We start from the raw sequence: 21781 nt of genomic DNA on the forward strand, positions 1-21781 counted from the left end.
AAATGATACACGTTTATTAATTATCACCGTATATTGTACTATTGAATGTCAGCAAATAGAATGGCTGCATTGATTGTCAAATGCATGTGAATATCTGTAGGACTGCAGTATTTATATTAATAGATTCACTGCTCAATTGTTCCAGGGCTGGTCTCAGAGGAAGACTTGCGCCATCATTCTCCAGATGCTGGGTTTGGCAGTGGTGTCCATGGAAACACAGGTAAGAGAATTAACTAGATCAATACATGTTGCCTCTACAGCCTTGCTTTACTTCTTGATGTGTTTGTGTAATGTTTGCCCCCCTGTTACAGGACACAGGCCCAGTTCTGCCGAATTCAGCCGCAACACCTCCAGCAGCAACTCCCCTGTCAGCTCTAAAGGTCGATCTGTCTGTCTGTCTGTCTGTCTGTCTGTCTGTCTGTCTGCCTGCCTGCCTATCTGTCTGTCTGTCTGTCTGTCTATCTATCTATCTATCTATCTATGTCTGCCTCTCAATCTGTCTGTTTGTGTGAGTGGGTGTGAGTTACCTGTTACATATGCATGCATAGTCATTCGATTAGCTATGGAAAATGCCACCTCCACACACACTCCATCTCAAGTACCATTGAGACAGTAATTGTTTCTGAGGGTGAAACAAACATCTACTTGAACATTCGCGTGGCTCCTGAATAGAAATTCAATTGCATCACTGTTGTTAAGCAAACATTTTGAATAGTCATTTTAAGCAGTTGAATTAATCAGAAAAGGATTATTTATTATTTGACGATTAAATAGTTCTTAATTTAAATAATAATACTATATAAACTAAAAGGGCTAATAGGTTAATATATAGTGAGAACATTTAAAAAAAAAAAAGTCACTTAACAGTAAAAGACTAAAGGCTGGACACATTGTGCGATTTATTTTTTATTTTTATTTAACATTTATTTATTTTCTTTAATAAATAAAGAAAAGCTTTAAATATGAAAACGATCAAAACTTTTGAAATGTTTGAGTGATATGCTAATGGTCTAGTTTGATTCAATGATTTATGCTAAGCTAAGCTAAAAGTGCTCTGCCAGACCCGGAGATCGGTTGAATAGATTCAAAAATGGTATGACTCACCTGTTTAACTCAAGGTGACGTATAAACATGAGTGTTCCTTTTAAAAAGCATGATATGTGACTGTTCAGACTATGCAAATTTTGCCATAATGGTCAAATGAGAGGTCGTTGGCGAATATAGTGAATGATGGCAAAGTCCCTCTCAGGCAAGTCATTTTACTCGGCAGCCATCTTTGAAACGCCTCTCAGGCTGTTTGCTTGGGCATTGTGTCTGAATGGAGAAACATCTAATTCTCCAAAACTACATGCCAAGCTTTACCATTTAATTTTAAATATTATGAATAAACAATACAATTGAACAACAAGTGTCTAGTTACTGGTTAGTATCATTTCTAAATGTTCGTATCACACAAAATCTGCAGAAACTCACGTCTGGTCTGAGTCCCTTCCCCAGAGAATTGTCATTCTATAGCGATCGCTGATTGGCTCCTGTACTATAAGGCGGGGCTTCATTCGCCATATTGAGAGTTACACTTTTCCCCATTCAAATGTATATGAGTAACATGTCTTGTGTATTCTATAGTCTTTGATGATGGTGAGATAGAGAGCGATTGTTGATAGCTGTTTGTCTATTTTTAAAAGGTTGCATTCTAGTCCATCTACACTAAAATGAAACCCCAGCTTTTCCAAACTGAAATGTAGTCCTTAGTGTTTTCAAAATGCTCCTGTTTTGCAGGTTGAAGATGATGGCATAGAGTGTAGGGCCAATTGTAACCACAGCAAAACTCATACATCGCATCCCAAATGGCACACTATACACTTTTTACTTATGCACGTACACACTCTACAGCATAGTATATGAATGAAGTGTTGTCCCAATCAGAGTAGTTTGATGGTTGCAAAATCAGTTAAATAAATGACCAAACTACCAAAGGTGCTATAATCACCCAAGTAGGAGAATTTGGCTTTCACAATTCAACATAAATGTAATCCAGAGCCGATAGCTCAGCCCCTTTTGAGACGTGAGCAAAGCTGCAGCCGTTGAGTGTGTGAAGTGTCCAACAATCCACACTTAGTTTTAATGGTGGAATAAGTGCACTTATATCAGCAATACTAATATAATGAACTAATATTTCTGTGTGAATGTGTTTTTATAAAAGAAGATGGCGTAGAATAGTGCATAAGTATCCAATTTGGGACAAACTTGAGCTGAAACTTTACAGACACATTCTGGAGACGCAAAACACTTATATTAAATCTGAAAAAAGGGGTAACCTAGGTGCCCTTTAAAGTCCCCATTTTCATGGCATCTCACACTGTACAGCTCATGGTTTATTCTCCTGTTTTCCTCCAGGGTCTCTGGATTGTCTGCAGGGCCGATCTGCCAGTCTGTCCAGTGATGATGTGGTTGGACTGGCTCACGAAGGCTCTCGTCTCAGTCAGTCGTCTCTTCTTCCTCGTAGCTCCACTCTTCCCTGTGATTCCCCGTCTGCTTCACGCCCCTCCCAGAGGCCTGCGTCCCGCCGGCCGTCCTCTCCGGGCAGTGAGATGGTCACTCTGGAGGAGTTCCTGCAGGAGAGTAATGCCCTCTCACCACCCACTGTAAGTCCTTTGCACACTTACTACACCTAAACGCTTCTCAAAAAACGTTTTTGTCCTCCCTGCTGGTTTGACCTTTGAATAGGCATTTATTTGCAGGGGAGTTTAAAATGAATCATACATGGAAGGATGCGTCTTCTCACTTTGTTTTTTTTTTTTAACACCTCAAAGGGTTGTGTGTATATTTAAGTGTGTATTTATGCAGAGTGAATGGAATCTTCTCACGTTTAACTGATAATCTCTAGAGGGATTTTTTTTTCTTTCTAAATAAATGACATCTGATATTTGGTCTGTTTGGCCCTGGATTACAGATTGTTTTTGTTAATTGGTGATGATGAAGATAATGTCTTGAAGTGCTGGGTGTGCTATTTATAATGGAGATTTTGACAGTGATGGATGGCCGTTATCACATATCATGTTGTCTGCCTGTGTTGTCATAATGGACCCTAATGTGGATTCTGTTCTAAGACAGGAAGCAAATTGTGATGCATGCACAGGATTCTCATGGTCAAAAAGCTGGAAATCATATTTGTGTGTGTGAGGGCAAAATGTATTTCGTAGAGTTACTGGTGTTCACAATTTAGAATTAAAAATTATTTTATTACATTTTTCAGAATAAACGAGTTTACAACTCACAACAGATTTCTCTGGAAAAAGGCGTTTAACACTTTCTATGGGATCCTATATAGAGAAAGATTTTTGCATATGAGGTTTGCACTAGAACAAATACCCAAATTTTCCACTGCGTCGCATTTAACACTGCAGTTTTACAAGTTCACTTATTCTACAAAAAGGGAACTTTCTATCACCCTTCACTATCTCTGATTGATTTAATCCAAAGATGTTTGTAAAATATTGAATGTTTAACCCAGTGGTCACCAAACTTTTTAGCTAAATATCCTTAACTTCTTGCTGAAAGGCAAGATCTACCCATTTTTAAAATGATAGAAAAATAAAGCTTACATTTTTCATCGTCATTTTCAGCTTATGACCTTTAATTTTACATTTCCAACTATATAAAAAGCACTAGTTTAACCTGCTTTACATTTTTTTTATGCAACAATAAAAAATCTGACAAAGTTTGGTAAAATGAAGTTCAATGATACTTTTGCAGGTACAGCATTAGCATTTTATAGATGAGCTGTAAACAAATCTATGTGTTTTGTTGTATATATATATATATATATATATATATATATATATATATATATATAAATATATATTAGAGCTGCACAATTAATCGTTAAAAGATCGCAATCTCGATTCGACCCCGTAGACGATCTTAATCCAGCATTTCTACGATTCTGTCAATCATATTTTCATGTTCAGGAGAGAAGAAAAGGCGGCTGCACGAGTCTTTTAATTATTTCACACACGTTGCTCAGTGACATTGACACCTCCAAATGATGTTGAATGAGTCACATACTGTATTTATAAGGTATAATTCACCTAAAAATTTCATTTTGTCTTCATATAATGATGTTTTCGTGATCGGGAAATCACACGTGAAATGAGCTGCTGACCGTGAGCTGTTATCACAGAGAGGGTGCGCGTCTACTTTAGTGAACAGAACCTGCATATGTTGCGAGTAACGGGTAATACAGTTGCAAATAATGTTCTGTCTCTGTCACAGAGGGATCGTTTAGGAGCCGCGCGCGAAGTATGAACAAGCACTTAGCAGTCAGAATGAAACCGAAAGTGTGCACTTCATTTAAATGATCGTATCGCACTTTAGAGTTATGATTACGGCAAGCGTTTGATATGTTTTTTCTTTCATAGTGAACCCACAGTTGTGCATGAAAATAAAGGTTTTCAATGTCAGTATAACTACTCCAGCCTTTATATTGTTGAATATAATCTGATAATGGCAAATGTCTTGATTTTACCAGTGAATAGAATTGTCTAATATGACAGATTGCAAGCATATATCTCAAACATAATAATTCAACATCAGAATTATTATAAGTAGAATAGAATTATTTATAGAAACCAGTAGACCTACACATAATATTATTAGCGATGTTGAGCCATATGTTTGTTTTTACCATACATTTATTTTACATCCATAGAATCGTGAGAAAATCGTGATCTTTATTTTAAGAAAAAAAATGCGATTCTCATTTTAGCCAGAATTGTGCAGCTCTAATATATATATATATATATATATATATATATATATATATATATATATATATATATATATATATATATATATATAGCTATGACAACAATAATAAATGAACTAAAATCATTGCAGCATAAATTCACAATGTAAGAATGCATACTGCTGCTTACAGCTGGATATTATTGTGAGTGTTTAAGCAAGAACACACCAAAAGCACTGTTGAGGTGAGATTTAAATGCCGTTTTCTATTAGCAGTGAGAGTTTTGTGCACTGCTTATGTACCTCGGTTGCCTCACATTTTTGCAGTTTAATAAAAATGTTGACATGTTTTCGACTGTTGTGCCTGGAAAAGGCAAGCTATGCGTCTCCATTTGCAATAACAAACTTAAGCGTGCAAAAGACAAATGCTTGAATGGCCCTTTATTACTTTGAGCCTTGCACCTCACAATGTCATATGGAGATATCAACGTTTGCGGCAGTGGTTCAGTTTAGGTTATGTTTTCTTCTTAATAATAATTTCCTTTAAATGATCTAATACCATTATTATCCCTCCTTGCCGGTAACCTAAATTTTATTATAGGCCTGCGGATATTTCTGTGCCAGTCTGAGACTGGGCCTATATACTAATATGAGGACACTTCTCACACCTGAACTCGCCACGATGGAGAAAATTAAATGCACATAAGCGCAAAGAAAATCAGATTCTCAAGACATAATCTTTACAATAATGACTTCTATTACAAGGTCTGTTAACATTTTTAATACAAGAATTACAGTGAAGCATTAATTAAATGCTTAATTTTCGTGAAGCGATCGTTTTGATGTGTAGGCCTGCTTTTAATTTGATGGAAGAAAAAAAAACTTAGTAAGCCTGATTGGAAAAAAAAGGATTGGTTTTTAAAGGATTGAGTCAGTGTTTTTGTTTTGTAGAATTTAAATTTGTAATTTAAGTGAAAATATTGAGCGCAGCCCTATATATTTTATTCTTTTTTTTAGTAGACATATTTAGTTTTTTTGTTACTTTTATTAATGTGTGGTTGTTGTTGGAAGGCTGCAGGTGCATTAAAATTGAGTTTTTTCACATATCTTAGGCCTCCTTTCATTTTCTCCTTTCAAAATACGAAACATACCCTCTCTTTTGCTGAATATCAGTTTTAATAATCGATAATTCAATTCAATTCAATTGAATTTATTTGTACAGCGCTTTTACAATGTAGATTGTGTCAAAGCAGCTTCACATAAATGGTCATAGTAACTGGAACAGTGTGGTTCAGTAACTGGAACAGTGTGGTTCAGTAACTGGAACAGTGTGGTTCAGTAACTGGAACAGTGTGGTTCAGGTTTTAGTGTTTAAGTTCAGTTCAGTTCAGTTTAGCTCAGTTCAGTGTGATTTAATCATTACTGAGAGTTCAAACACTGAAGAGCCAATTATGGCCATTATGAAAGTATAACGCACAATAAGTTTATACATTATAAGAAAAGGCAAGCAATCAGTCAATATTAAGCAAGTACAGTACGTGCTTACAATAATCATTAGCTTATCTTTGCGCATAGCCAAAACACGTTAACTGAGAACAAGTAATAGATTCCAATGACCAAAGTCAGGGAATATGTCGTTAGAAAAAGACAACAAGATGAATGAAATAACACGTTTAATAAATATAGTGAGATTAAATCCAGCGGGAGATGCTTGATGAGCAATCTGACTAGCACAGCTCTCATCTGGGTAGATAGGCTGCAGCGCTTGCCCGAGAGTGTGTGTGTGTGGTCACGTGATGTGCGTTTTCAGCGTTTTGGTGTGGACGGAGAGCTGTTCAGAAACGCTGGGTAACATGCTAGTATGGACGCGGATCGTTTTCATTCTAAAACGCCGTTTTAAAACTAAAACGCACTAGTGTAAAGCCCCGTTTACGCTTAGAATAGATCGATATTTAAAAAATGCAATATTTAATGTGTTAGACACAAAATAGACACATCATCTAGTTATTTTTTAAATTGATAGTTTTATATTATTCTGGTTGGTTAACATACGGATGACATTGTTGTCAGTTAGGAATACTAACCAAAATTAGCATCCATAGTTTGTGTCAATTGAACCACAGTCTCAGACTATTTAAAAATGTATTTATTTTTTGTCCTTGAATAGCTGGTCGCACCGGTGCAATTTTTTAGTCGCACTAATAAAATTGGTCACACGCCCTGGTTAGGTATCATATGTTAATCAAAAGAATTAGAAATAGTTAAAAATAAGCATATTAAAACATTTTCAAAGGGGTGTATTCATTTGTGCATGGCAATGTCTAAGATATATTTAATTAACAATTGATTTGTTAAGTCCTTAAGCTCTTGGTCTATAACAGTAACAATTAAAGTCTGTTATTATGTAAATATCATTACTGTCTTTGGTGCAAAATAAAATACAAAATGGTAATGAGTTCAAATGTCTTTTTCTTAGGTGCAGACCGGCAGTCGAGAGGACCTGATGACTGATTATTTCACTAGATCTACTCGACCCGTTCCTCTTCGAGATGGTGCTAAAACCCCCACCAATTATGTTACGCCCACTGTCAAGACCACACCACCAGAACTAGACGCTCGGACCCCCAAACCAGGACACAGCGTCAAACCAAGTGTTCGCCTTACAGACACCTCCACACCACCTTCGCACTCTCAAACCCTTCCCAACAGAGGAGCGGGACTGCGACCCTCAGCACTGCAGCAGTCCAGTCCTCGCGGAAGTGTGGGTGGCAGTGCCAGCCTGAGCCGCACATTCAGTCTGGCCTCTGCAGACCTGCTCCGCTCCAACGGACCCGACAGCTACCGCACAGAAGCAGCTTCTCCCAACCAAAACGATGTGGTGATGAGGAGACCTGGTGCAGTTGCTAGAGAAAGACCAATGTCTGCTAGAGTGACAGGATCCTCGCCATTGCCTGGAGATCCAGGGCACATTTCTGTGGACCCCCGTCGTCTGTCTCTTGCTCAACCGAGAGATGAGTTTTCCCTGGTCAGTCCTCCTCCACTTCACTCTTCCTCCATGTCTCTACAAGCTGAACGGGAGTATGTCGGGAGTGGTAGTAGCCGAGCAGGAGCAGCTCGTTCTGGGTCTGCCCAACCCCGAGGAGCTCCCCACCGTGGTGAAGTGGCCATGGTGACTCCAGTGCGAGCTGTACCAGCTTTGAGGCTGAACGATTTGGAGGAGGAACCTCAAGAGCAAAGGGAGGCAGAGTCTCCTCTACTGAAGAAGGCAGACACGACAAACTTAAGCTATGCCTCCAAGGAGCAGCCCACCAGCAAACCTGCATCTCCAGACCCCAACAATGACCCTCAGACTGTGTGGTATGAATATGGCTGCGTGTAGAACCTCAGCCTTGGCTCAGAAACGCATGTGATGTATGAAACTGCACTGTAAACAGGGAGATCCAGTCAATCTGGAAGACAGATCAAATCTTTTCTTTCTCCAGGTGCATCAAAGGCACCAGGTTGCACACCTGTAAACGAATGTACGGGGCACTTGAATGTATTTTCTCCCTTTGTATCCAATCGAACGCCATTGATTTCTACCGCTCTCTGCAGCTCCATGGCAGGCCAGTCCATGTTCTATTCTGAATGTGGAAAACAAACGTTGGGCTGTGTGTGAGGAGCCACTCCCAGCGTAATTACTGAGTACAGACTTGCATCCATCTTTAGGAGGCACAGGACAGTTGCAGGTCCATCACCAAGACAGCCTCACAGGGACCCATTACGGGAAGCGGACTCTCTCTCACTCGCTCCCTGCTGACATACCAAACAATCTGCTCTTTTCTGCTTCTTGTGGGTGACCATGGGTTTGTTGTAGGACCTGGGTTTGGCTCAGGCTCTGTTCAGAAGCACGCAATAAGGCTGCGTAGCCAGAAAGAGAAGACGGTTGGGCATAAGGATAAGAAGCACCTACCTTGTGATTATAAGCTGGAAGAATGTCTCGGGAAGGGGTTTTCAGGTGGAATCTGGACACATTGCCCAGTTTCACTTCTGCATTTAGGGTTGTGCTAAATTGAAGCTCCATTTGTTTGTTTGTTTTCTGACACGTTCATTTTATAACACTGCACAGCTGTTCTAATGGCCTGATGTTCTGCTTAAGGTTTATTTATTAACGTCTTTGAGGCAATTAAATAACACTTGTTTGTGGGTTGTTTTAATGTGTGCATATATATATATATGTGTGTGTTTGCCTAATGTTTTGAGTAATGGAGTAGTTTGATTCAAACCCCCGCCCCGATCATGTCCCTAATGCTGTGTGTATGTCCTTTGTTACCTGGCAGTGGTGCTTTTCTGCCATCTCAAGTCAACAACTCATGGTCTGATCACCAAAGATGGCAGATCTTCATCTAGAATAATATATTTAGATCAAGCGTTCACACTGGGTGTGTAAATATAAAGAGTGTCTCCTTTTGGAATGTGCACAACTACTGCTTAGCTGGTTTTAGATATACAACTGATTTTTATATACACTATTGCACATGAACATAGATCATTACCTGTAAGATATGGTGTGTCGAGTAGATTACAAACTTTTTACACTTTATAAAGTTTGTGAATGATAGATGCCTGTTTAGAGAAAGCTGATGTCCAAAACCCGAAATCTTTGTAATAAAGCTTTTTAAATATATAAATAAATGATTTCTGAAGTTGCATTTGATTGTTTGAGGCCAACTGCTGGTTCATTCATATATTTTACTAAATGTTTAACCTGAACGCAAAGTATAATTGTGAGAAAAGTATTGTTTAGTTAGGGGTGAGATAGCACATGCTTTCATAACCTTGAAAAAGTTATTAAACCACAACAAAAGAACTTTTCCTGCTATATTTTTATTTAAAATAGACAAATATATATTATATATATATTTATACATATATGATTGTAATCTCTAGTCTTGTTTAGCAGTGAGAAGACGATAACAAGTTTTAGTTTCATCAGTTGTGCAGACGGGAAACGTTTTAACACCGCTCTAATAATAGCTAACACATTATAACAATGACTAAGACGTTAAGAGTAAATGATGTTAGTGATGTCATTCTTCTGAATGTGTTTCTTCACCTCTTTTCTCTTGTTGATTTCAGCTGTCTAGCTTTGTGTTGCAATTGCAAAATTAATCATTAAAAAAACTTTTTAATGATTCCAACTGCAAAAAAAAAAAAAAAAAAACTTCCTACTCCATTCTATTGGGGTATATAATAACAAATCTACACACTTTAATCATGAAACTAAAACATTCCTAGTAGACAACTGTGAAATTCATTCATTTACCTTCAGCTTAGTTCCTTTATTCATCAGGGGTCACCACAGCGGAATGAACCACCAACTTATCCAGCGTATGTTTTACACAGCGGATGCCAACCATAAAATTAAATAGAGAAAAAAACGTCTAAACCTCATGGATACAGTCAAAGGTGTTAAAGGGATAGATCATTCCAAAAATCCCAATTTACTCACGCTGAAGTATTTCTCAATGTTAGTGAATTTCTTTTGTCGAGCATAAATGATATTCTGAAGAATGTTAGAAACCAGCAGCCATTGACATCCAAATGTAGGCTACTATGGAAGACAGTAATGGCTGCTGCTGACCAACATTCCTAAAATATTCATCGTTTGTGTTCAACAGACGAAACAAACTTGAACAAGTGGACTAGGATGAGTGAATTATTTTTTGGGTGAACTACCCCTTTACCAGGCTTTCTGCAGGTTTCATCAATTCAAATTTAAGACTTTTTTCAAGACCCTTTTATGGCCATTATGAATACAATTTTAGATTTATACAGGGCTAAACACTATTGATTATTTCTAATGGCCTGGTTGGGCAAATGGATTTTTTAATTTTTTTTTTTTGCTTGCCACAAAAGCTACCGTAGTTTGTTCTTAGTGACATACTTTAATGTGTCATAACAAGGAAAGTCTAGTAGAATACACTATTTTCAACATAATATTACATACTTTTTTAAATGACAAGTTTAACAATGTTAAAAGTATATTTATTGTGGAGGCAATTACGTAAATAGTGAACTATATATTTGTTGCCTTTTTGTCTAAATTTTCACGCCCATTTATATATATATATATATATATATATATATATATATATATATATATATATATATATATATATATATATATATATATATATATATATATATCTCACCTTTTACTTCTGCAAATATTGTTTGTGTGAATGGAAGATAATGTAAAGGGATATATTGCTCTGTTATTATCGTGAAGATATTGTGTAGTTGTTTTTAGTTTTCTTTTTCTGATTTTATTATGAGTTATGAATTGTGGGTGGTTGGATGGATGTCTGGCCGATTGGGTAGCTTTACTTAGAGGAAAATTAAGACCTATTTAAAATTATTTAAGACCTACCACACAAAAATTCAGTGAATTTAAGACTTTTTAAGGCTGAAAATTTAGGTTTTGAATTTCAAGACCTTTTAAGACAGTCAATACCTTGCTTTAAGTTGTGCCCTGCTCACGCCTAATGGTGGTTGTTGTACAATTTTTATATACAAGATAGACAATGCATAACATTTTATATTGCAGGAATTGTAACATATAAATAGTCATTAAAATAAGTTAATTACAATGTATCCTCATTAAGCAATTTTTAAAACAAGTATTTTTTCATTTCATTTTATGTTAAATAATGGTTTATTAATCAAATCTAATACAATGTCAAATATTAAGTAGCCTAAATTCAGTCGGACACCGAAGAAAATAGCTACAAGTGTTTTGAACTCTCGTGATGTATGCTTTGCTTTGCGTCAAGCCAAATGAACAAATCCACCGAGGAAATCCTCTATGACAAATATATTAACTCTCGTTTCCAAACAGGTACGAGGAGTCACCGACAGCACGTTTGCCATTATAGTTCCATGTGATTTCACAGACTCGGTTCAGCAGACACGGAGCGCATTAGTAATGCCCAAGCATGCAGTCTATGCAGGGCAGCTTCACTATAGGATATGAGACACATCCTGTTTGTAAAGGAGACACTTGAGATGAGTGTTTCACTTTGAGTAATATGCGGCATCGTCGCGTAAAATTAATGACGCAATATAAGTTAAGATATTTTTTCCCGACACGACAATTGCGCTGTTTTCTCCGGAAATATCCCCACTGCTGAAAGTAAATGAAAAGCAGCAGACAGATGAGTGGAGCTGCTGAGGAGACGAGCTTCACTTCAGACATGCTTTCATCGAATCGCGTAGGATTAAAACCAGCAATCTGAAGGTAATGCACTTTCATTAAGCTACAGATGCTATACTCTTATACTGTACGAGAAATTGACACAAAACTAACTCAGAGTTGTGCATTTTACTGGATAAACATAAGTGATTTTAATTTGACCAACATGAGTTTATTAATTCTAAAAGCAGTTACAACACGAACTGTCATATCTGCGCCTGGAATTATGGGTACCATGCCCGCTATTTGAATGGTGGACAAAATAAATGAGAAAAGTGAGCGCACAAGTGCCTATTTCATATAGATTTCCAACAGTTGTTCGTAACGCGCATTGATGATAACAGTGCAGCATATCAGACTGGTCATTTCTGAAGTACGTATGAGAATCTGCAGCCAACTGGTAAATTATTCAAACACGTATATTAAGCTTTTTTTTTTTTTTAAACAAATGACTGTAACTGTTTCTTCAAAGTTAGAGAAATGCGTGTTTATTCCTGGTATTCAGAAATATGACACTGGTGTCAGATATAGAAAATGACTACTAGAATGGAAAGGTACTGTAACATCTCCAAGAGCGCATTGGTGTATACAGTTATGCGAATGTTCTGTTTTGACATTTTAATCGATCCGTTCCACTCAAAATGGTGCAGTGATGTGGCGCAAAATACAACAACACATTCATATAGACATAATATTACATGTGCCCAATATATAGTCGTTCAGCTTTTCTATATTGCGTTTAATACCTCACTTTTGTCACAAACGCTTCCATTGGGACCGCATGGCTTTAATAGGTTAAACATTTCATGTCTGAAGTGAGCGTGTCAGCATATCGGCATAGAAACATGTTGAAGCACACGTTTTCACACATTTGCTGTTTGAGTTGGAACAGGGTGATTGGGTTTAGTTAGCTTTAGTTTCGTAAATAAAATGCATTAGTGTAAACTTTTAGTGCATTAGTTATCTTGCCTACATTAAATATGAAATAGGTTATCATGCATTGTATGGTTTACAGATATTGGGATATATACTGTATGAGTAGTTTTATTGTGCTGTGTAAAATTAATTTTTGTGCATGTACATTACAAACATACTGGCATAAAGATATGTAAAACCACATTTGTGTGGTTGGAATTTAACTTGCCATTTTCTTCCTGTGAATGCTAGTCCTGAAATCCCCTGTGCAAAATGAATGATATGAATTTAGTAAATAATTTGGTGTTTGGGCATCTTCATGCAGTTTTAATCAATATGAAAAAAATGCATTAATTAAAATGATAGTTGACTTTGAATTCTGATGAATTGGGTTGCTTTGAAAGCTGTTAGATGTACTTCAGTTGAATTTGGTTTACACGTTCAACTCAAAATGGTGCAGTGATGTGGTGCAAAATACAACAACACATTCATTATAGACATAAATATTACATGTGCCAAATTTATAGCTTTTCTATATTACCTTTAATACCTCACACTTCGGTCACAAATGCTACCATTGGGAGCGAATGGCTTTAAACAGGTTAAACATTTCATGTCTGAAGTTAGCGTGTCAGCATATCAGCATAGAAACATGTTGAAGGCAGCAAACGTTTCACACATTTGCTGTTTGAGTTGGAACAGGGTTATTTTAAGTTTGTTTGACAAACTATTAAGCCATTTACAAGCTTAATTTTGCCAAGCTTTAGTTTCATAATTAAATGGCATTAGTGTAAACTTTGAGTAGTGCATTAGTTTTCTTGCACACATTGAATAAAATAATAGGTTATAATGCATTGTGTGGTTTACAAATAAATGTAAGTATATTTATTGTGCTGTGTAAAATTATTTTTGTGCATGTACATTATAAACATACTGCATGCCATTTTAGGAAATTGGGAGTCAAGTACAAAGAAATCTAAAGTCAGAAATGTTTTGAAGTGTGTGAAACAATATGTAAAACTCTTTGTGCAGTTGGAATTTAACTTACCAACTTCCTCCTGTAAATGCTAGTCTTGAAATCCCCTGTGCAAAATGAATGATACAAATTTAGTAAATAATTAGTTGTTCGGTCATCTTTATGCGTATTTAATCAATATAAAATATGCATGCATAAAAAGGATAGTTGACTTTGAATTCTTGTTGAATGGTCGCTTTAAAAGCTGTTAGATGTACTTCAGTTGAATTCAGTTAACACAAATTCTCTGTCTACTAAAAATGTTAAAGATTTTATGCATTTTGGTCATTGATTTAAAATGTGCCTTAAAATGCAAACATTTTTAAAAACAAAGTAACATTAACACAATCATTGTTTAACTACAAAAATAGAAATGTAAAAATGGTGGTATCATGTGCATGTGTTACATTGAGTAGTTCTGTATGAAGGCTTTTTCATCTGCTACCCAGAAACCAATTAGAATTAGCCCTCTTGATGGACATTTCAGTTCTCTAATTGGACCATGAGGAGACAAGAAATTAGTAAGGAACCTTCTTAGAAGGGTTATGAGTGAGAAAACACAGGTCATTTTTTCTACAGGTCCAATTATTTCAAAACTCAAGCCCAGATAAATTATTCTAGACATTACATATATCAAGAACGCAACTTGTTTTATTAATACATATTCAAACCCTTTAAGTGCCACATTAAGAAACCAATAAACTTTGAACAATTTATGTGGTTAAATGTGTTCCTGACACTATTACAAGCAATTTGATGATAACATATAAACAAAAGGTCCACTAAATGGTTACAAGGCATTGGTCGGTGTAATTTCTGATGGTAGGATAACCTTAAATAAAAATGTCACGGTTTCATGGTATCATAGTATTGTGATTACTGCCCTAAATTGACTTTTTTTTAAAAATGTCTTAGAAATAATTTTTCCCCTTTTGAACATCATATATTTTTTAGGAAACATAATATTTTAGAGCAGTAAGTGTCAGGCTTAATAGTTTAAATAAATCATTGGCTTATGCTAGCTTCAATAGTTTTAAAAACCTTTACATCAACATTAGGAATAATATAACATATATATATATTTTTTTGTATTTTAAAACCCTGACTTTTCCAAACCGTAGTAAACCTTGAAACCGGTTATCATCCCAAGCCTCATGGTTAAAATGCCAGATAAAGGGATAAATACTGTATATCAAACTTTAACAACAGATTACTTGAATGCAGCTCATGATGATCTCTTTGAGTGACACTTGAGTGCTCAAGAATTTTCCAATATGCAAATAAATTCTCATTTGATTCCTCCATTCTTGCATTCTTTTCTTGTGCCCTTGTGTTTCCCTCAAATCCTACAGGGGAAAAGCTTAGCCACAAAGAAAGGAAACAAGAAAAGAAACAAAATGCACATATAAGATACGCGAAATACCCAAAAAAGAAAAACAAAAATATAAGAATGGGCTTATAAGAAAAAAAAGTCCAAAGACAAGCGCTATAGGTGAATTGGTTAGGCTAAATTTTCCGTAGTGTATGTGAGTGGAAGTGTATAAGTGATGGTTTGCAGCTGGAAGGGCATCCGCTGCGTAAAACATATGCTGGATAAGTTATCAGTTCATTCCGCTGTGGCGACCCCAGATTAATAAAGGGACTAAGCTGAGAAGAAAATGAATGAATAAAATTCCTAATTCTTGCACAAAATTTCCTTACAAAGTCCCACTGCAAACTACTGGCATGGCAAAACACCTATAATCCAATGTAAAACCATTATAACACACTACACCTCTTGTACAATTTCTTGTTGTCTGTTTTATATTACTTATTATTATCCTATGATTATTATTATTATTATATTTTGATTATTATATGATTTCATCAATTTATATTCACCTTATTCTCCGCCGACGAGCGGGCGCTGCCATTTGAATCTTTTTGGCTTGAGACATCCAGTCTCATTAACTTCCATTCATTTTTTGACGTTAAAAACTGCTCATTACGCTGCTTGATGTTGCAATTTGATATTTTCTTATTATATTATTCTACTTGGTTTGTGTAGTCATGCAAACATTTGTTTGTAGAGCAAGTAGTTTGACCGTTTTCTGCCGTTTATTATTCCTAGTCATTTCTCCCATAGGCGACTGAATCGGAAGTTCTAAGACAATCGTGAAAACAGGCGCACTTCCGCATTTTAGAATAAGGTCAATAGAGGAAAACAGTGCAATAGTGCATTCACTGGGCCTGCGGGTCAAGCTCGGATTTGCACTTGTCAAAATAATGTCAAGTCTTTAGGCTTGGTGGTGAAGCTGATTCCATATATACTGTACATACATATTACACAATACCTCAAGTAACCTCCAAGAGCTAAACTGAAGCAATTCGGATTTCCCTTATTGCGACACTTGCAATGCTGCACTTGCTCAAAAAACGTTCATTATGTCTGACTGGCAATATTATTGAAGGTGTCGCATATGACTCAGATGCAGGTAGACATTCGTAGGCATTTAATGAATTGGTGATGAAAAATTTTGTTCACACCGTTTACTTGGTCTATAGCATATACGAGTTTCCACAGTCATCGCAGCCAAGGTCTCAATCCTAATGTATCTGACATGTTTTCATTAAGCAGACATTCTGTCAAACAGGTCACGGTCAGGTTGACAAGAGCAATGTATGTACTGAAATCCATGATGTGAATTGAGATTTCAACATTAGCTGTTTTGGATGGGTTTAAATGCGTTTCATAGCCTTTAAACAATGAAAAAAAACAACAACATTGACCAGCAAGTGCAAAATACATTGTATGGTTTAATCCCCAACAGATACTGTAAACGGTTGAATTCTTTCAAGAGAATTTCACACTGCATTTAACTTATTAATAACTCATTCTGAATGTTTAGAATATTTGAGAGTCTGAAGGACGCAGCCCACACACAAAACATTCATCATTCTGCAGCCATCTTCTAGGCTGCTATTTGCTAGGCACGCATAAGTACAATGTTTGTCTTCTTGAACTGAGAAAAAGAAAGTTCTATAAACAATTAAATCAAACAATGGTTTTAAGACCAATCCATAACTTAGCATCACCCTGGATCCCTCAGCAAAATTATTTTTCTTACTAGCTTTTGGATTGAAGGACATATCCTTTGTGCACTTAAAAAAGGTGTATGACTCTTAGGGCTGATTTATATTTCTGCGTTGAGTGATTGGCATGACCCACAGTGCCTTGTGTGTAGCTGTGCATTTATACTTCTGCGTGCTGTTTGTGTTGCTCTGCAATAACACTTCTGAAACGCTAGCTGGCAGTAGGATTTATGTTCCTCTGGTTTCTTCACGGTTGTTTATTTTTTCTGAATGCTACCTTAATGTACAAGTAGCTAAAACCTTCTCATTCAGTGGCAGGAACCGGCAGACGTGCACAAACTTTAATCATAAGGTAATCGCAAAACAAAAGCTTCCATCCAACACTTGTAAACAATTGTTCCATCTGGCTCATGGCTCCCAGCACCGCTCACACTTGTCACCGATACCAAGCCGACCATTCACAGAGCTTTGCGTCATTGCAACGTGTAGTTACATTTTTTGAGAGGTGTGCATCAGCGTCTGCCACGTCAAGTGGTCTGCGACCGTGTAAAAGCTGCGCTGGAGCATTTGTGTGCGCTTGATGCAGAAGTATAAATCAGCCTTTATGTTTTGTTCTAGATGATCTTGAAATTTGAAGCCTAAATGAGATGGACAGAAACAAAAATCTAGATGCTGTCTTTTGATATTAAAATTCAAAAATGGCTATAAACCAGGGACGACTAACGCTGCACCTAAAGATCTACCTTCCTGCAGATTTCAGTTGCAATCAAACACACCTGCCTATAATTATCAAGTGCTCTTCAGGTCCAAATTAATTGGCTCAGGTGTGTTTGTCAAGGTAGGAGCTGATAGCTGTTTATCAATTCCAAGAACAATGAGAAAGAACTCGAGTTCTTCTGGAGACCGCTCTTGCCAAAGTTAGTAAAGTTTCAAGATATCTCAATATATACTATGCAAAAAGACATTACAAATATACATTGCACAATATAAAAAATACAGAATTTAATACCAATTTCAGCAAATAAACACCCTTAATGTGTTTATGCCTTTATTAAGATTGTCATAATGTTTACTTTCACCGTCTCATTTAGGGAAACTCCTGAGATAAATAAGTTATAGCTCTTTAATTATAAATTTAATAATAATAATATTATTAATAATAATAATTTTCTTTAATAATAAATCTATATAAAATGTTGTGCTTCCCACCTCCTTTATTCAGCTGCACTGACTTCTAGGACTTTGAGCGAATTTTGCGCTCAAGTCTGCATCGATGCATCCTCAAAATCAAGAACACATCCGGCAACTTTCACATGTCCTCTGTTTTTGCGATCGTGAGCTTTGGAACTGGACTTTGAAGGTTAATGATGACGTTACACGAGGATGCAAGAACACTGAAGAACACATACTGAGAGTTAATATCTGCAGGAAGGTAGATCTCAAGGAACAGGGTTTAGAACCCCTGCTATAAACCATGGTCGCAGAATTTCAAAGTCAAAACAAACAAGCTCTTTCGATACATATTTAAAATTTGATGTCAACAAAATGAGACCGTAAATGTAGACCAGTTCATCATAATGACATGTGTAGTCACTTATTGCTGATCACTTTTTCAAGGAAAGCATAAAAAAACACGTGATCTTTTATAACAGCACAATGTCTTGAACTTGAGTTAACCACGATACTGATACTATACTTCAATGTTGCGACTATCATGTAAAAACCTCTCTAAAAACAGCTTTTTTAAGATTCTGATGTGCATTTCTGCTAATGTGGTAAAATTGCAATGTTCTGAGGTTTTCCTGCTGATTACGAACATTGCAATCTTCCCACACCATCAAAAATGCACATTAGAATCTCGAAAACTTTAGAGTTTTTAGAGTAGTTTTGCCCTGGTTGTGTTATGTTGTGTTGGTTTAAACATGCTAATTATTTGACATCCATTTTGTTTGCTTCCCACAGAGTCTGGAGACCTCTGTTGATTACGAACTTTCTACAGTCGTTGAGTAAGACTCTGAACATGTGGTTGGAAAAATGAACATGTCTGAGGAGCAAATCAACTGCACTATAAACCATGACATTCACCAGTACCTGTTTTCTGTTGCATACCTCTTAGTTCTGCTAGTGGGTCTTCCCGCCAATGCTTACTCGCTCTACCATGCCTGGCTTCAGTTGAAAGCTCGCAATGAGCTGGGGGTCTACTTGTTGAACCTGACCATTTCAGATCTGCTATACCTGGGCTCCCTGCCCCTGTGGCTCCAGTATATCTTCCAGGGGGACAACTGGAGTGGCTCCGAGTGGCTCTGTCAACTGTGTGGCTTCCTGCTCTATGAGAACATCTACGTCAGCATTGGTTTTCTGTGCTGTATCTCCATTGACCGATACCTGGCGGTGGTCTACCCCTTCCGATTCTCTGCGTTCCGAACGGTCCGAGCAGCAACGCTGGTCAGTACGGTAGTCTGGCTCAAAGAGCTTGCAGTAGGAGTGGTGTTCTTCCTGCATAAGGAGCTCAGCAGAGACAAGCATAACCAATCGGTGTGCTTCGAACACTATCCCATGAAGACATGGGAGTACCAAATAAACTACTACCGTTTTTACATAGGCTTCCTGTTTCCTTTGGGAATCCTCTCGGTGTCATACTTCCGGGTTCTCCGAGCAGTGGGTAAAAGTGCAGGCACACAAACTTCCCAGAAAATCCGCATCAAGTATTTGGTGACCAGTACTATAGTCATCTTCCTGGTGTGCTTCTCGCCGTACCACATCTTTTTGCTGGTGCGTACCATATTTGAACGGGACTGCAACTTCATTGAGAGCATTTTTAACTACTATCATTTCTCTCTGTTACTGACTTCTTTTAACTGTGTGGCAGATCCGGCTCTCTACTGTTTTATAAGTGAAAGTGCCCAAAAGGGCATCCAGAAGGCTCATGATGCTTGTACTCGGGTGTTCTGCTGTTGCTCAAAAAGTCATGGAAGGTTCAACACACACTCCACTGAGCTGGCAGTCACAAACGATAATGTTACAGGCACATCAGTGGTGACACTCCTGCAGCAGATCAAAACTGAAGTTTGAACAATGTTGTTGCATTAATCATTTATAGCTGTGTCTCAATTCAGAGGCCTTTGAATGTGTGACCTTTAAGATCCACTATGAAGTAAGTATAGGCCTCATAGCATAGGAACTGGGACAACTGATACGACTTGCAGTAATACATTTACTGTAATTTTTGAATCTTGAATTTTTTTAAATCACATTACAAGTAAAACAGGGTGCCAAACCTGTCTAAATATGCTCGACCTGGTCTATCAATGCACATATTAAAAGTATAAAATATCTATAAAATTATTTAAATCTTATCTATAAATCTTAGTTAGACAATCAAATTTAGTATTTTTATTATTTGTCTCATTAGATATCAGACTAAACTAAAATACAATGCTTACATAAAAGTGTGGTTAAAATTTTCGGCAAATATCATGCACAAGCCAATAACCTTGAGTTGCAGTGGTTGATGAACACATTTTAAGTCCACATTTCAAAGAGACTTATTGGGGCATTTTGTTAAATCGTGATTTATCCATCACAACCAGACTACAAGTGTGCCCTTCAAAGGTTGCAGGCTCTGAATTGGTATACAGCTTCAGATATCATACAGTATCCCCAGGCACTTCAGTGACATAGATGCAGACAGTTGTATACCAGTTTTCATTTTGCATTAGTTCAAACAGCCTACCATGTCAGACCTCTTTTTCTGAATTTGCTGCAATTTTACATGGTTGTGGTTCGCTAACAATGTACTGTTGTGTGGTGTATCTCAGGGACTGCTACCTTGATAATCACCATTGTTTGACATGTAAAGCTTCAAGAAAAGATGCGCTTAACTGTTTGTTTTTCATAGTCGCTTTAGCCACTTTTGAAAGTGATGGTTGATTGAGGTGTTCAGGTTTCAGCCATTTCTGTTTTTAAACCACACGTTTCAGTTGTAGTAATTTTTGGACTGCTAACATGAGAGGGAAAAGCCTTTATGGTCCTTAATAGTATACCGAATTACATTTCTGTCATCATTTACTCACCATAATATGATTCTGACTAATCTTTTCAGATGACAGTGGTTTCTCAGGGGGATGTAAGGGTGGTAGTTGGTGAATTTATAGCCATTCTTTTCTTATATCTCTCTCATTAAAATCCCCAGATAAATTACTTAATGTTTTGTGACAAACACAAAGGTTGTGTGGTTATTTAATTGCAGTCTGAATTTACATGTCTGTTTCGAAAGCAGATCATTTCAAAAGTGGTTTCATAAATGCTTTTGGCAACTGAAATACACTGTGACCGTATGATTGCGATTTTGAGGTAATCCGCATCAGAAAGGTTGCATTTTGTGCATTAGTAATCGACCACTTTGGACATTACCAAAGAGCTAGATAGTTTATGTCTGTGTGCTGGTGGTCAAAAGCCACCTTTTATGTGTCCACATATCATCATGATCATGCCAGTGCTAATGCTGCTGCTCCTAGCTTGATTTTGATCAGAATTAATTTGATCAGAGCTAAACTCTACATCAAAATAGATTTTACAAACCAAATGATAACATCAGAGACTTGTACTGCTGGATTTAGAGACGTCATCATGAGAAACAATTATTGTCTGAAAAGTGCTTATTTATTTATTTATTTTTTAGTTCCCCAAGAGAGTGAAACTATATTGACCTTTTTTCTTTTACAAAAGAGTAGGCACGTAAGAGTGAGCTATTCGAATATGACTGTATCAAGACATCCAGCAAGATAGGAAACATTTAC

The 21781-nt window shown here is 36.8% G+C and overlaps 2 protein-coding genes across 4 annotated transcripts in view; both read left to right on the forward strand.

Moving 5' to 3' along the window:
- Positions 1–9437, forward strand: part of ccdc88c (coiled-coil domain containing 88C) — a 112358-nt gene extending 102921 nt beyond the window's left edge. The window contains exons 27-30 of one of the 2 annotated variants that reach the window (NM_001423870.1): positions 146–220; positions 312–380; positions 2398–2645; positions 7223–9437. In NM_001423870.1, the coding sequence (NP_001410799.1) occupies positions 146–220; positions 312–380; positions 2398–2645; positions 7223–8125 (1295 nt within the window). In that variant the 3' untranslated portion in view covers positions 8126–9437. The remainder of the gene's footprint in view (positions 1–145; positions 221–311; positions 381–2397; positions 2646–7222) is intronic. The other variant, XR_012392729.1, reaches the window with a different exon arrangement.
- Positions 9438–11548: 2111 nt separating this feature from the next.
- gpr68 (G protein-coupled receptor 68) lies at positions 11549–20263 on the forward strand. 2 transcript variants are annotated; one of them, XM_073927816.1, is made up of 3 exons: positions 11549–12025; positions 18945–19754; positions 19852–20263. In XM_073927816.1, exons 2-3 carry the CDS (start codon positions 19017–19019, stop codon positions 19873–19875), a joined length of 762 nt encoding a protein of 253 aa, XP_073783917.1. In that variant the 5' UTR covers positions 11549–12025; positions 18945–19016; the 3' UTR covers positions 19876–20263. The 2 variants fall into 2 exon arrangements, with proteins under 2 accessions (XP_073783917.1, XP_009291499.1); XM_009293224.5 differs by having other exon boundaries at positions 18945–20263.
- Positions 20264–21781: the final 1518 nt, after the last annotated feature.

The sequence above is a fragment of the Danio rerio genome, chromosome 17 (assembly GCF_049306965.1).
Source record: "Danio rerio strain Tuebingen ecotype United States chromosome 17, GRCz12tu, whole genome shotgun sequence".
NCBI lineage: Eukaryota > Metazoa > Chordata > Actinopteri > Cypriniformes > Danionidae > Danio > Danio rerio.